Source organism: Schistocerca gregaria, chromosome 11 (genome assembly GCF_023897955.1).
Source record: "Schistocerca gregaria isolate iqSchGreg1 chromosome 11, iqSchGreg1.2, whole genome shotgun sequence".
Taxonomy (NCBI): Eukaryota; Metazoa; Arthropoda; class Insecta; order Orthoptera; family Acrididae; genus Schistocerca; species Schistocerca gregaria.
The window spans coordinates 101,140,942-101,153,735 of NC_064930.1; the positions used below are offsets into that span (position 1 = coordinate 101,140,942).

At 38.0% G+C, this 12,794-nt stretch overlaps 1 protein-coding gene across 1 annotated transcript in view; it reads right to left on the bottom strand.

Annotated features, from left to right (window-relative positions):
- Positions 1 to 2,645: 2,645 nt before the first annotated feature.
- LOC126295324 (uncharacterized) overlaps positions 2,646 to 12,794 on the bottom strand; it is a 175,291-nt gene continuing 165,142 nt past the window's right edge. Inside the window, exons 6-7 of the mRNA XM_049987787.1 lie at positions 9,495 to 9,703; positions 2,646 to 6,468 (exon numbers count right to left, since the gene is read on the bottom strand). Of these exons, the coding sequence (XP_049843744.1) occupies positions 4,967 to 6,468; positions 9,495 to 9,703 (1,711 nt within the window). The 3' untranslated portion in view covers positions 2,646 to 4,966. The remainder of the gene's footprint in view (positions 6,469 to 9,494; positions 9,704 to 12,794) is intronic.

Below are 12,794 nucleotides of genomic sequence, written 5' to 3' on the forward strand. Positions count from 1 at the left end.
AAGCCAACCTCGGGGAAGATCAGTTTGGATTCTGTAGAAATACTGGAACACGTGAGGCAATACTGACCTTACGATTTATCTTAGAAGAAAGATTAAGGGAAGGCAAAACTACGTTTCTAGCATTTGTAGACTTACAGAAACCTTTTGACAGTGTTGACTGGAATACTCTCTTTCAAATTCTGAAGGTGGCAGGGGTAAAATACAGGGAGCGAAAGGCTATTTACAATTTTTACAGAAATCAGATGGCAGTTATAAAAGTCGAGGGACATGAAAGGGAAGCAGTGATTGGGAAGGGAGTACGACAGGGTTGTAGCCTGTCCCCGATGTTATTCAATCTGTATATTGAGCAAGCAGTAAAGGAAACAAAAGAAAAATTCGGATTAGCATTAAAATCCAGGGAGAAGAAATAAAAACTTTGAGGTTCGCCGTTGACATTGTAATTCTGTCAGAGACAGCAAAGGACATGGAAGAGCAGTTGAATGGAATGGACAGTGTCTTGAAAGGAGGATATAAGATGAACATCGACAAAAGCAAAACGAGGATAATGGAATGTAGTCGAATTAAGTCGGCTGATGCTGAGGGAATTAGATTAGGAAATGAGACACTTAAAGTAGTAAAGGAGTTTTTCTGTTTGGGGAGAAAAATAACTGATGATGGTCGAAGCAGAGAAGATATAAAATGTAGACTGGCAATGGCAAGGAAAGCGTTTCTGAAGAAGAGAAATTTGTTAACATCGAGTATAGATTTAAGTGTCAGGAAGTCGTTTCTGAAAGTATTTGTATGGAGTGTAGCCATGTATGGAAGTGAAACGTGGACGATAAATAGTTTGGACAAGAAGAGAATAGAAGCTTTCGAAATGTGGTGCTACAAAAGAATGTTGAAGATTAGATGGGTAGATCACATAACTAATGAGGAGGTATTGAATAGAATTGGGGAGAAGAGGAGTTTGTGGCACAACTTGACAAGAAGAAGGGACCGGTTGGTAGGACATGTTCTGAGGCGTCAAGGGATCACAAATTTAGCATTGGAGGGCAGTGTGGAGGGTAAAAAGCATAGAGGCAGAGCAAGAGATGAATACACTAAGCAGATTCAGAAGGATGTAGGTTGCGGTAAGAAGCTTGCACAGGATACAGTAGCATGGAGAGCTGCATCAAACCAGTCTCAGGACTGAAGACCACAACAACATAGACTCTCTTTGGGTTTTCTGCTAGGTTTGGAGACAGAATTTCGTTGTGGAAATTATTAAAAGCATGATGGTTAATTCCAGCAGGATTAGAGCGGAAACGATTCGCGACGACTGTACATTATGACTCGGGCGTGCAGACGTGCAGTCGTCACCGCAGGACTTTGCGCCTACTACAGGACCTCAGTTTTCATGTCGTAATTCTGCCGGAGACGTGGCTTAAGCCGAACACCCCTTCTGGCTCAGTAAGCCTCTGCGACTACTTGCTTCTCAGATGTGACATGTAGCATAATATACATTCGTGCAAACTTACTCCGCAATGTCGTGCTAATGCTGGATACAATTTAGTGGAAATTTGAGAATGTGATTGGCTGAACTCAACAGAGCATAAAACGCTTAAAAAATTAAAGTAGCAACCTGAAATTGTTGAACCATTGAATCCAAGAGATGCATTTAATGGTAGACAAACAAATGCAATAAAATTAAGAGCTAAAGCAGATGGTATTAGCTCAAATATAAAATATATTGATGTATGTATCCTACTGTGCAATATTATGATTATTATCCTCAACAGCATCCAAGAAAAATATAAATAACAACATATTATTATAAAAATTGGATGGCTCAATAAAATGTGAAGTATTGGCACATAGGGGACTGTATCGTTCCATTTTACCTGTACGCATGCAAATCGATAAAAATGAAAAATTTTTTTTTGCTTTGTGTATCAATGTGCAGAGGAACAAATAAGTAAATGGAATCACAGTGATGAAGAAAGAAGTTTTATTGGAACTAGGACGACTGATGAAGTGAAGAAAGCTGTAGAAAAAGGATATAAAGTTTTAGATGTGTATGGCGTATGGGATTTTACAAATAAGAGCACTATGTTGTTTAAAAATTATGTTAAAGACTTTATGAAAATAAAATTAGAAATTATGTCACATTACTTTTAAAGTTATCAAGAATACATCAAAATAGTTAATGAGAAACTGGACATAGATTGTGATAGAATAAAGGAAAATCCTGGAAAATGAGCTGTTGCTAAGATATGTCTTAATTCATTATGGGGCAAATTTGGACAAAGGCAAAATATGAGTCAAACAGAATACTGTGGAAACAGGCTGTATGTTAGGTGAATGGACTAATGAATTAGGAAATAATTGGATTACAGGTTGGGCTTCCATAGGTCCCAAAAGTTACTATTACGAGAACAATGAAAAGAAGACAGAAATGAAGGTAAAAGGATTCACATTAAATTACAAGAATATTCAAAAGTTGAATGGTGAATCTATGATAATTCTAATAGAAAGTAAAGTAAACAAAAATATACAGTTAGAATGCAATCAAATAACCAGAGATATTGTTACTAAAAATCTGGTTAACAAACAGGTTAAGAAAAAATTTATAGTTCAGCATGATAAAATAGTTGTTCTAGAAACTTATTATACAGTGCCTTATGGATATTAAAAATTAAATATATCTTGTAACGTAAAGAAAAAAATTCATACCACATTCCTTATAAAAATAGAATCAATTAGTTAGTTCCATTTTGTTGTATTCTACATTATCAAACTTTTTGGCTATAGAATGACAAACTTTTAAAAATAACAAATAGGCTTTAATGTAATTTTGTAGGTAAATTATTAATTGGGAAATTAGAATTCACTATTTGCTTCACCATAATAGAAAAGACAGAATCGTAATTTTCTATTTTCTCCCATATTTCTATATCTGTTTCCTCATAACTATCAAAGTACTTCTCCTATTCTTCTCCGTAAATTCTCTTTAATACTCTAACATGTTTGCTCTGATCCTGACTTCTCAAGTGTTCTATAATTAATGATGGTTTAAAATATGCTTTGCAAGTATTACACTCAACTTATTTCTCTCTTGGATTATTACATCTTTTGACAAAGATGTCAAATTGAAATTCATCCCATACGTCAGTCATATTTATAAAGATTAAAAATTTAAAAGATTATTAAACGTTTGTTCTATATAAATGGACACTCTACTGAAGAAGCTCAATCATGCAAGCAATTCTAATCTGTTTAAAAAGATTAGTAAGCTTGATGTAAATGAGTGTTATTACATTACTGATTCTGAACGTTTAAAAGCTGTATATGTTGATAAAATTGCTCTTGAGCTCGATAATAAATTTAAAATTAATGTACCTGAAATGTTAAATAAAATAATAGATACCTGGGACTTCCAATTTATTAAATATGGAGAAATTAAACTAAAATATAAAGGAATGAAAAGAACTAAAAGTAATGATAACGAATTTCATGATCTGGAGTTTTTTGTGTAGCTGCAGAATTTTAGTTGAAAATTTTTATTTTTTATGTCTTGCTTCCATTTAAAAAAATGTTAGTAAGTGACTTGTGTGTGCAGCCTATCTGTTTATAATAAAAGGACAAACATCATTAAATCATCTGCAACTGCACTCAATGTACCGACATACGGTTAATGGGCGATTTTTTATTGATGACAAATTAAATAAAATTGGTGGAAAACTTATGCACTTTTAGTTTAACTTCTGGCACATATTTTTCCATCCACAATTCCATTTGCACAAATGACATTTTAAAGAACATTCTTTCTTGTTTAAGACTACCACACAGGGTACACATTAATTTCTGACGTCTTCCTTCATCTATCTCTCGCTCAACAAGTCACCAATCCGTCTCTCAAACACCAGACTCCATTCCCATGCAACACAGCTTCTTTTAATGTTTTGCGTTCATATCAAAACGCATTTCACACATACAATTAATTATCAGTGTCCTTTACTATAACGTCTTCTGCCAGTTTCTCGATTAGAACTTCCAATCACTAATGCTTTTAAACGCTTATCGACACACTACTTCCATTCAAGAGTCTCAATGTCTCTTTTTCTCTGATTTCACATTGACATTAATTTTCCTTGGCATACTTATTGAAATACAAATCATATAGACACACAACTTTTACACACTTGTATAACATTTGCATGTTTCTCATAAGATAAGTGATGTTAATAATTAATCGGATATGCACATAAATATACTGTGAATGAAAAATTCCGTCTCAAACTGGAGTGTAATGCTGTACAATATCGTATGAGGTGAAAGTTATGAAAAACTGCGAGCAAAAGGTAATTCCGAGGAGCAATAGAAGATCGAATCTCAGGCTGTTCCATTTGCAGTGGGGCAAGAGACAAGCGATGACTCTGCAATTAATAATGTACTAAATGATTACGTAGTTCGAAAAAATTTGGCAAATGCTCAGGTCTGTTAACAGCTTAATATGAATCAGGGGAAAGGACAAAGATACCGGTACATCCACTGTAAGTGTACATTAGGTTGCCTTCACTTTATATAACGGTGGTTACAATAATTTACAGTAAACAGGAAGTTCTTGTATACAATAATTTACAGTAAACAGGAAGTTCTTGTATAATTTTCGTCTTTGACAAACGTTAGATGTCATAAAATGTCTTTATTTAAATTCTAGAGTTTCGCCATATAACTGGTTAGAAGAAGTAGAGCGAGAAGTTTCCTCTTAATTTAATTCAGAATCAATTACAGTCAGTAAGTACTTAATCCCAGTGCATTAAAATATGCAGAGAAAATCTGGCATGTACAAATAAGGATTAAATTAATTATACAAAGAACAAATTACAAATCTGAGGCACTGGTTGTACCATATTGGTCACAGTTAATTCTGCCATATCGGCTAGATTCTACCTTTATACACTCTACAAAGAAGTCAGTCCCTTGAGGATGATAGCTCTCACGGCGATTACAACGATGATTCTGCAGCCAGAGGCCGTTCATTGCTCCTTTTCGCCAGATTTCTCTCAGCTGAAGAACACAACTCCTGCCCTAAACTGACGATTTCTGGATTCCAACATGCTAGTACTTTGTACTTGAGAACAGGGAGGGCTGTTTCGTTACAAATGAAAAACACAAACAGTAGGGGTCCTTGCATCATTGTGGCAATATGTACGTAATACACAATCTGTGCTATGTCTTGTACCTGATGGAAAGCGATTCTAATGATTATACCAATCCCACTTAAGAAAACGGTTTTAACTGACAGGTAGATGAGTTGTTTCTTCGAGCCGAGTTTCGTGTTACTGGAAATACTGAGTTTACACATGGATTTGTTGGTACGCAGGTACATGTATCCAATCAGTCCGAGACAAACCAAATTGAAAATTATCGACAGTGAAATCCCCGTGAGGTATATTATCCGGCTGTGTAAAAGAAAGTATTTGCTGGTACTTTCCATAACTATGCTTCCCATGCACACCATAGTCCAGGTTGTTAGCACACACAGCACCTGACGACAGAGTATCTTCCTCGCTTCAGCAGGTAGCAGGTCATTAGGAAGCCTGAGATGGCGAACGCATGCGTACATTTGGTAGCAGAACGAATTTAGCCAGATGCAGCTGAGAAGTGTGAGGGCGCTATCGATTAGTACCATCGTAGATAAGTTAGGGACACCTGCCACACGATACACGATCTCAGAACACAGGATCTGGACTATACCCGTGATCTGAAAGGACAAGAATATCATACCGGGCAAATTACGTAACTGGGGAAGGTACACATACGCTCCAGCAGTGAAAATGCGGAAAATGATGTTCAGTCCTATAAATGACATTTCTAGAGGTTTTAAGTCGTCGATTTTAAAATCTTTGTATTTCAAAGTGGCACTGTTTAAACTGTCTTTATAACGCAGCGTTCTCTCTGTTGGCTTTCCGTACCATTTATAGTTCGTGACAGACAACGTTGCATTGGCCGTCGTCGCGTACGATCCATTTGTGTAAAATCTGACGACGCACATGTCTGGCGGCGTAGAGGAAGAAAAATCGCGACACTTTAGCAGCAGAATAGCTCTGGAGACAGAGCAGATGGCGTCTGTGGCGTTCGACTGCACGCAGGGCTGGTCGTCAGGGCTGTCGAAATAGCAGCGAGCATCATGGACGGACTGTACCACACTGAATGGGACGTCCTGGCAAATGCCCAGCGAGTTGACAGCCATCCAGGCCAAGAGGCAGAGGTTGACGTTCGCCCTCTGCGTGTAGGCCAGGTAGCTGGTGACAGGTATGTGGGGCGACCTCTGCACCATGTCGTCCCACAGCTGCTCGCGGCACTGCCGGCGCTGCTGGATGGTTTCCGGTGGCGGATCGTCCAGTGGACACGTGGGGTGGTCGAGGGCGTCCGCCAACAGCTGCATGCAGCCGGTGTCCACGGAGAGTGTGACGTTGCTTTTGTCCTCCAGCTGCCACTCTTCATCTGCAAAACAGTCGCAGCAGAGAGGTGGTGCTCATGGACTTACCATACCTGAACTCAAACTCTCCTCCTGACGATAAGATTGCCTTCTTGTTTAACTAAACACTCGATGGGCTGTGCTTAGAATAGGTCACAACCAACAAATATCCAGGCCTAATGTCAACATAAAATGGGAATTCAGGATGACAGATATCAGACGTTCGTTGAATGAGTAGTACAGTGTTACACTCTTTGAGCTGTGAGTTCAAGGCAAAACAAAAGCAATTTTGATTACTAGGAACCGATAAGACCCAAGAGACCTAATGATCGTCAGTAACACACGTTAATTGGACAAATCAAATAAGATACCTCTAAGCAACATTAGACAAAAAACTATTACTGAAGTGATACAGTCAGACAAAAATCTCAAAACTTGAGAGACTGATACATGTTCCTACAAAGTTAGGAGTGTACTAAACAGTGGTACTTCTAGTTATGCTATACGTGTGCACAATGTGGGGATCCGCAGCTAAGACCAACGCCAGAGCCCTTCAGATTCATCAAAGTAGATGTCTCAGATTAATTTTAAAACCTCTCAGGTCGGTGCCAACGACAGATTTCCATCAAGAACTTGAAATGGATACATTCCACGACTTACTAAAAAAAGCATACATGACAAATATTTGAAGAAGCAGACGTATTAATACTAGCTACACGCCACCTAGACTGCACTGACACAAGCGCCCCTGAAATATGGCACAGTGTAAAAGTTCAGAGATCGGTCCCCGAGGACCCACACTAACTTAGTACCAGGAGGGAAATACTACATGCGTAAAAGTGGAACACAAAAGTAAAAAATATTGAAACAAATAGTTTTTGTATTGATCAGAACCTAGAAGCATGTGCTTTTAAGTTATTAGTGCAGAATACTTCTCTGCAGAACTCATCTAGGAAACTTTCAGCTACTTATGATATATCTAGAAGCATTATTGTGCTACCTATCAAACAAGAAGAAACAGTGGTTTGTAAAGATTTAAATGTAGATTTCTTAAAAGATTTGCACATAAGAAGGAGATAGAGTTATTATTTACATGATTTAATCCAGTATCAATTTTTAAACTGATGTGCACCAATATAATGGGACACTGATTCACATTATATTTATAGACAGTTTTCAGGCAGGAACAATTAATATGTAACCACTTGCTAATGTACTGCCTGATCATGATGCACAATTGTTAATGGAAATAATATGGCGCCTTACAACACTGAGGCAGATTCATATAAAGCTTTGAGGCTTTTTGATTGCAACAGGATGCAGTTCTTTAAGAGGAAGTTAAAAGGGGGTATGGTATGAGATATATGTAGAAAAAAAATGCAGTTGTGAGATTCGATGTATTCTATAGGAAGTTTGAGTCAATATATTTAAGTTACCCTCCTAAAAACTTATCGAGAAGATCCAATAAAAAACAAGTGAACCATGAATAACCAGCAGAATTAAAAACTCATGCAATAGGCGCTAATTTTAGTTTTGCTGAGGTTATTTGGTAATAGTTAGTTGCTATGGAGGAGAGAACAGAGTGGATTAGGAATACTTTCCAATACTTTGTTTAGTTTATAGGAAATGTGGTGTTAGTTTCATACAAGTACACCAATCCCAGAGTTTCTTCGCCTCTACAGGGTTACAGACGTCTCGCTATAGTGTGAGAGTGTCTCTGCCTCTGGTGTGGAGGAAGGATTGGTAGAGCTGAGGGTATTTCGGTAAGAGGAGTGTGAGTAAGCTTGGCGAAAGGTCGGATGATTGGATGCATTTCAAAATGATTATGGACAGAGACACAGTAGGTCATCCAAGTGTTGTGGGAGGAGTGTTGTGGAAATGTTTGGTCATTACTTTCATTTGGATTGAAGATAGGTGCAGAAATGCACCCAAAGAGGTTGGGTTAGGCAAGTATGATATGCACGATTGTGTTACTTCCAGACTGTGTATGGTGACATAAGGTAGTCTGCTAATCTTACTCCATCACACAACTTTGGCAGGAGAGCATCTATTGTGAATGAAGAAGTCATAGGGTCAGATACAGATTAATGTTAGATTCTTCAGATTACTGTTAAGGATGAGGTGCTACAATGGGGATACATGACATGCATCCAATAGCAACCCCTCCTCAGGGATTGTGGTGGGGATTATGTGTCATTTGTAGAGTGATGGATGACAGTTGGATTGTGCACTATGATTGTAAGAATGTTTCATTAATGCATGGATGTCATGTTGAAAGAAGAGGATTTTATTGGAGCTAAGAGAACAGACATTATGGCCAGGATGTTATGCTGCTGGCATACCATGATGGGTTAGCTGGCGATGCACGTTTAGGTACAGGTTTGTGTCTTGGAGTAGGGAGAAACAAAGGAGGAGTGGTTTTGGGAGCAAGTGACTTACACATTAATATGGAAAAGGAAAAGATCTGTTATCATTAGCTGGTAGATACATTATGTAGGTTTAAGTGACTGAGTGTTGTAGAAAACAGTGTTTTTAAAACATGTGTCTTTGATAGTGGGGATTGGAGACAAGGAGTTGTTGAGATGAGAAGAAGGTAAGATTGATTTAGTGGGTGATATCCTCACTTTGCATGTATGGAGTTATATGGGATCATGGATGACTGTAGATGATGCTGGTGAATAATCATTGTACATTTCCACATTATTTATGGGGGTGGATTTGTTTGTAATGGAGATAGGTTGGACGGTTTCTACAATTTCAGGTTTGACAGTCAATACAATGGATGAATTTTTACATCTATATTCTTGTAGCTTGGATTTAGGTGGTTCTACACAATGGCAATGACGGATTATCAAGGCTTTGTTAATGATACGATTGCGTATTCAAGGCATGCTTTTGGTAAAAATATGTTGTGTGACGAAGGATCTCACGAGAGATCTAAAGCTGAACATGTCGATAGCATTTTGAAGATCACTTCTCAAATTAGTAAGTTCTCAACGTTGAGCCATGAGTGTACAAACATGGAGTGGGTGCGTCCCAGTAATTAACTCACCTACAATGCTGATATGAGCTGGAATACGCCGGCTGTAGTACACTCCTTCATTGAACCAGTGCTCACGATAGAAGGAGTAAACTGCGGCAGCTAGACCAAACATCTGTGACGCTTTTGGCTGTTGCTCCTCACACGGCGCACTAAAGTCGTCGAGAAATGAGACGTAATCTTCATGGCGGAACAGCAGCTCATGATTTAGCAGTGGTTTCCTGTAACAAAGAAGCTGCAAGCTTAAAACCAAATAAAGAAAGCTAATAAAATCATCATACCAAATCAAACGTATATGCATTGATGTAAAATTATCCAGAATGTGACTAAGACATTAACATGGAAAGCGAATGGGTCTGTTATTGTGTGCGTAAATGAAACTTCCTGCCATGTGGAAACAATATACTGGACTGGGAGAGAGACTAGAGAAACATGGTAGAACTCCACGAGCACACACAAAGTAAGCGTTCCAACTAATGGATCAGATTCGTATTAGGAAAGCCCAGTGTGCAGCAGACGAAATGACTAAAGAAGCAAGATGCACGAAAGGAAAGAAGCTTTTAGATTTGCAGTATGATGAAGAATAGGATCCAGATGACGCTTATGGGCCTCGCGTTTCTAGGAGCTAGCAGTCCTCCAAGTGTGACTTAACATCAAAGGAAACGTTACAACCAGATTTACTGAAAATGACTTTTTTTCTAAATATTTAACTCATTATCTTAGGAACTGTTCCAGGTAAGTACGACAAATTGTAATCTATGTTACCTCTTAGTGTACTGCTGTTGCTGAACCAATTTAAAAAAAATGCTTATAAAATCAGCATACCAAGTCATTAAATATATATGCATTGATGTAAAATTATCCAGAATGTGACTTAGACACTAACATTGAAAGCGAATGGGTCTGTTATTGTGTGCATAAATGAAATTTCCTGCCATGTGAAAAGAATATACTGGACTGGAACAGAGATTAGAGAAACATGGTATCACTCCACGAGCACACACAAAGGAATCGTTCCAGCTAATGGATCACCTTTGGATTAGGAAAGCCCAGTGTGCAGCAGAGTAAATGACTAAAGAAGCAAGAGGCACGAAAGGAAAGAAGCTTTTATATTTGCAGCATGATGAAGAACAGGATACAGATGACGCTTATGGGCCAGACGTTTCCAGGATCTACAGTCCTCCAAGTGTGACATAATATCAAAGGAAACGTTACTACCTGATTTCCTGAAAATGACTACTTTTTCTAAATATTTAACTCATTATCTCAGGAACTGTTACAGATAAGTACGTCTAATTGTAAACTATGTTACCTCGTAGTATACTGTTGCTGCTGAACCAATAAAAAAAGAAAACTAATAAAATCAGCATACCAAATCATGAAATGTATATGCACTGATGTAAAATTATCCAGAATGTGACTTAGACACTAACATGGAAAGCGAATGGGGCTGTTATTGTGTGTATAAATGTAACTTCCTGCCATGTGGAAACAATATACTGGACTGGGACAGAACTAGAGAAACATAGTATCACTCAACGAGTACACACAAAGGAACCGTTCCAGCTAATGGATCATCTTCGGATTAGGAAAGCCCAGTGTGCAGCAGAGCAAATGACTAAAGAAACAAGATGCACGAAAGGAAAGAAGCTTTTAGATTTGCAGCATGATGAAGAACTGGATCCAGATGGCGCTTATGGTCCTGGCGTTTCTAGAAGCTAGCACCCCTCCAAGTGTGACTTAACATCAAAGGAAGCGTTACTACCTGATTTACAGAAAATGACTTTTTTTCTAAATATTTAACCCATTATCTAAGTAACTGTTACAGATAAATACGTCTAATTGTAAACTATGTTACCTCTTAGTATACTGCTTCTGCTGAACCACCAAAAACAGAAAGCTAATAAAATCAGCATACCAAATCAGTAAATGAATATGCATTGATGTAAAATTATCCGGAATATGACTTAGACACTAACATGGACAGCGAATGGGTCTGTTATTGTGTGCATAAATGAAACTTCCTGCCATGTGGAAACAATATACTGGACTGGGACAGAGACTACAGAAACACTGGGATGACTCCACGAGCACACACAAAGTAAGCGTTGCAGCTAATGGATCACCTTCGGTTTATGAAAGCCCAGTGTGCAGCAGAGCAAATGACTGAAGAAGCAAGAGGCACGAAAGGAAAGAATCTTTTAGATTTGCAGCATGATGAAGAACAGGTTCCAGGTGACGCTTATGGGCCTGGAGCTTCCAGGAGCTAGCAGTCCTCCAAGTGTGACTTAACATCAAAGGAAACTTTACTAACTGATTTCCTGAAAATGACTTTTTTTCTAAATATTTAACTCATTATCTCAGGAACTGTTACAGATAAGTACGTCTAATTGTAAACTATGTCACCTGTTAGTATTCTTCTGCTGCTGAACCACCAAAACATTTCTAACTATGATGGATTTTTACTCACACAAACAAACTTGGACTTAAAGAAATGAACACAAGTAACCAATTATTTGTCTGTATAGTATGATTCTGGCCCTGTAATCAGCAAAGGAGTTGTTGATACGAGAAAAAAGTAAGATTGATCTAGTGGATGATATCCTCACTTTACATGTATGGAGTTATATGGGACCATGGATGACTGTAGATGATGCAGGTGAATAATCATTGTACATTTCCACGTTGTTTATGGGGGTGGATTTGTTTGTAATGGAGATAGGTTGGGCGGTTTCTATAAATTCGGGTAGACAGTCATTACACTGGATTAATTTTTACATCTATATGCTTGTAGCTAGGATTTAGATGGTTCTACACAATGGCAATGACGGATTATCAACGCTTTGTTAATGATACGATTGCATATTCTAGGCATGGATTTGGTAAAAATATGTTGTGTGACGAATATTTCAGATCTCTGTTTGTCAAAGGTTCTTAGATAATGGGTCATCAGTATTGCAAATCAAATTTAAGACTGTAGGTACAGAATGTACGTACTGCCCTTAAAAGTGTGGCATGTTATTATGAATTGAGGCAAGTATCGTTAAATAAATGGGTGCTGTTTTATTTTGAATTATGGCTGGTATCCAAAAGTTAATGGGACACGTTATACTAACAATCCTGGCTAGATAAAAGCGGGGGGGGGGGGGGGGGAGGTTGTAAGACCAAAATCGATATTCACTGTTTATTGGTCGACTCTGAAATACGAAAATGCTACACTAACAGGAAAATTTTCAGAACCAGTTGCACAACAAGAGCTATGGATATGTATGCCAGCACTTTGTTAATTTGTCACAGGAAACCAACGCTTCC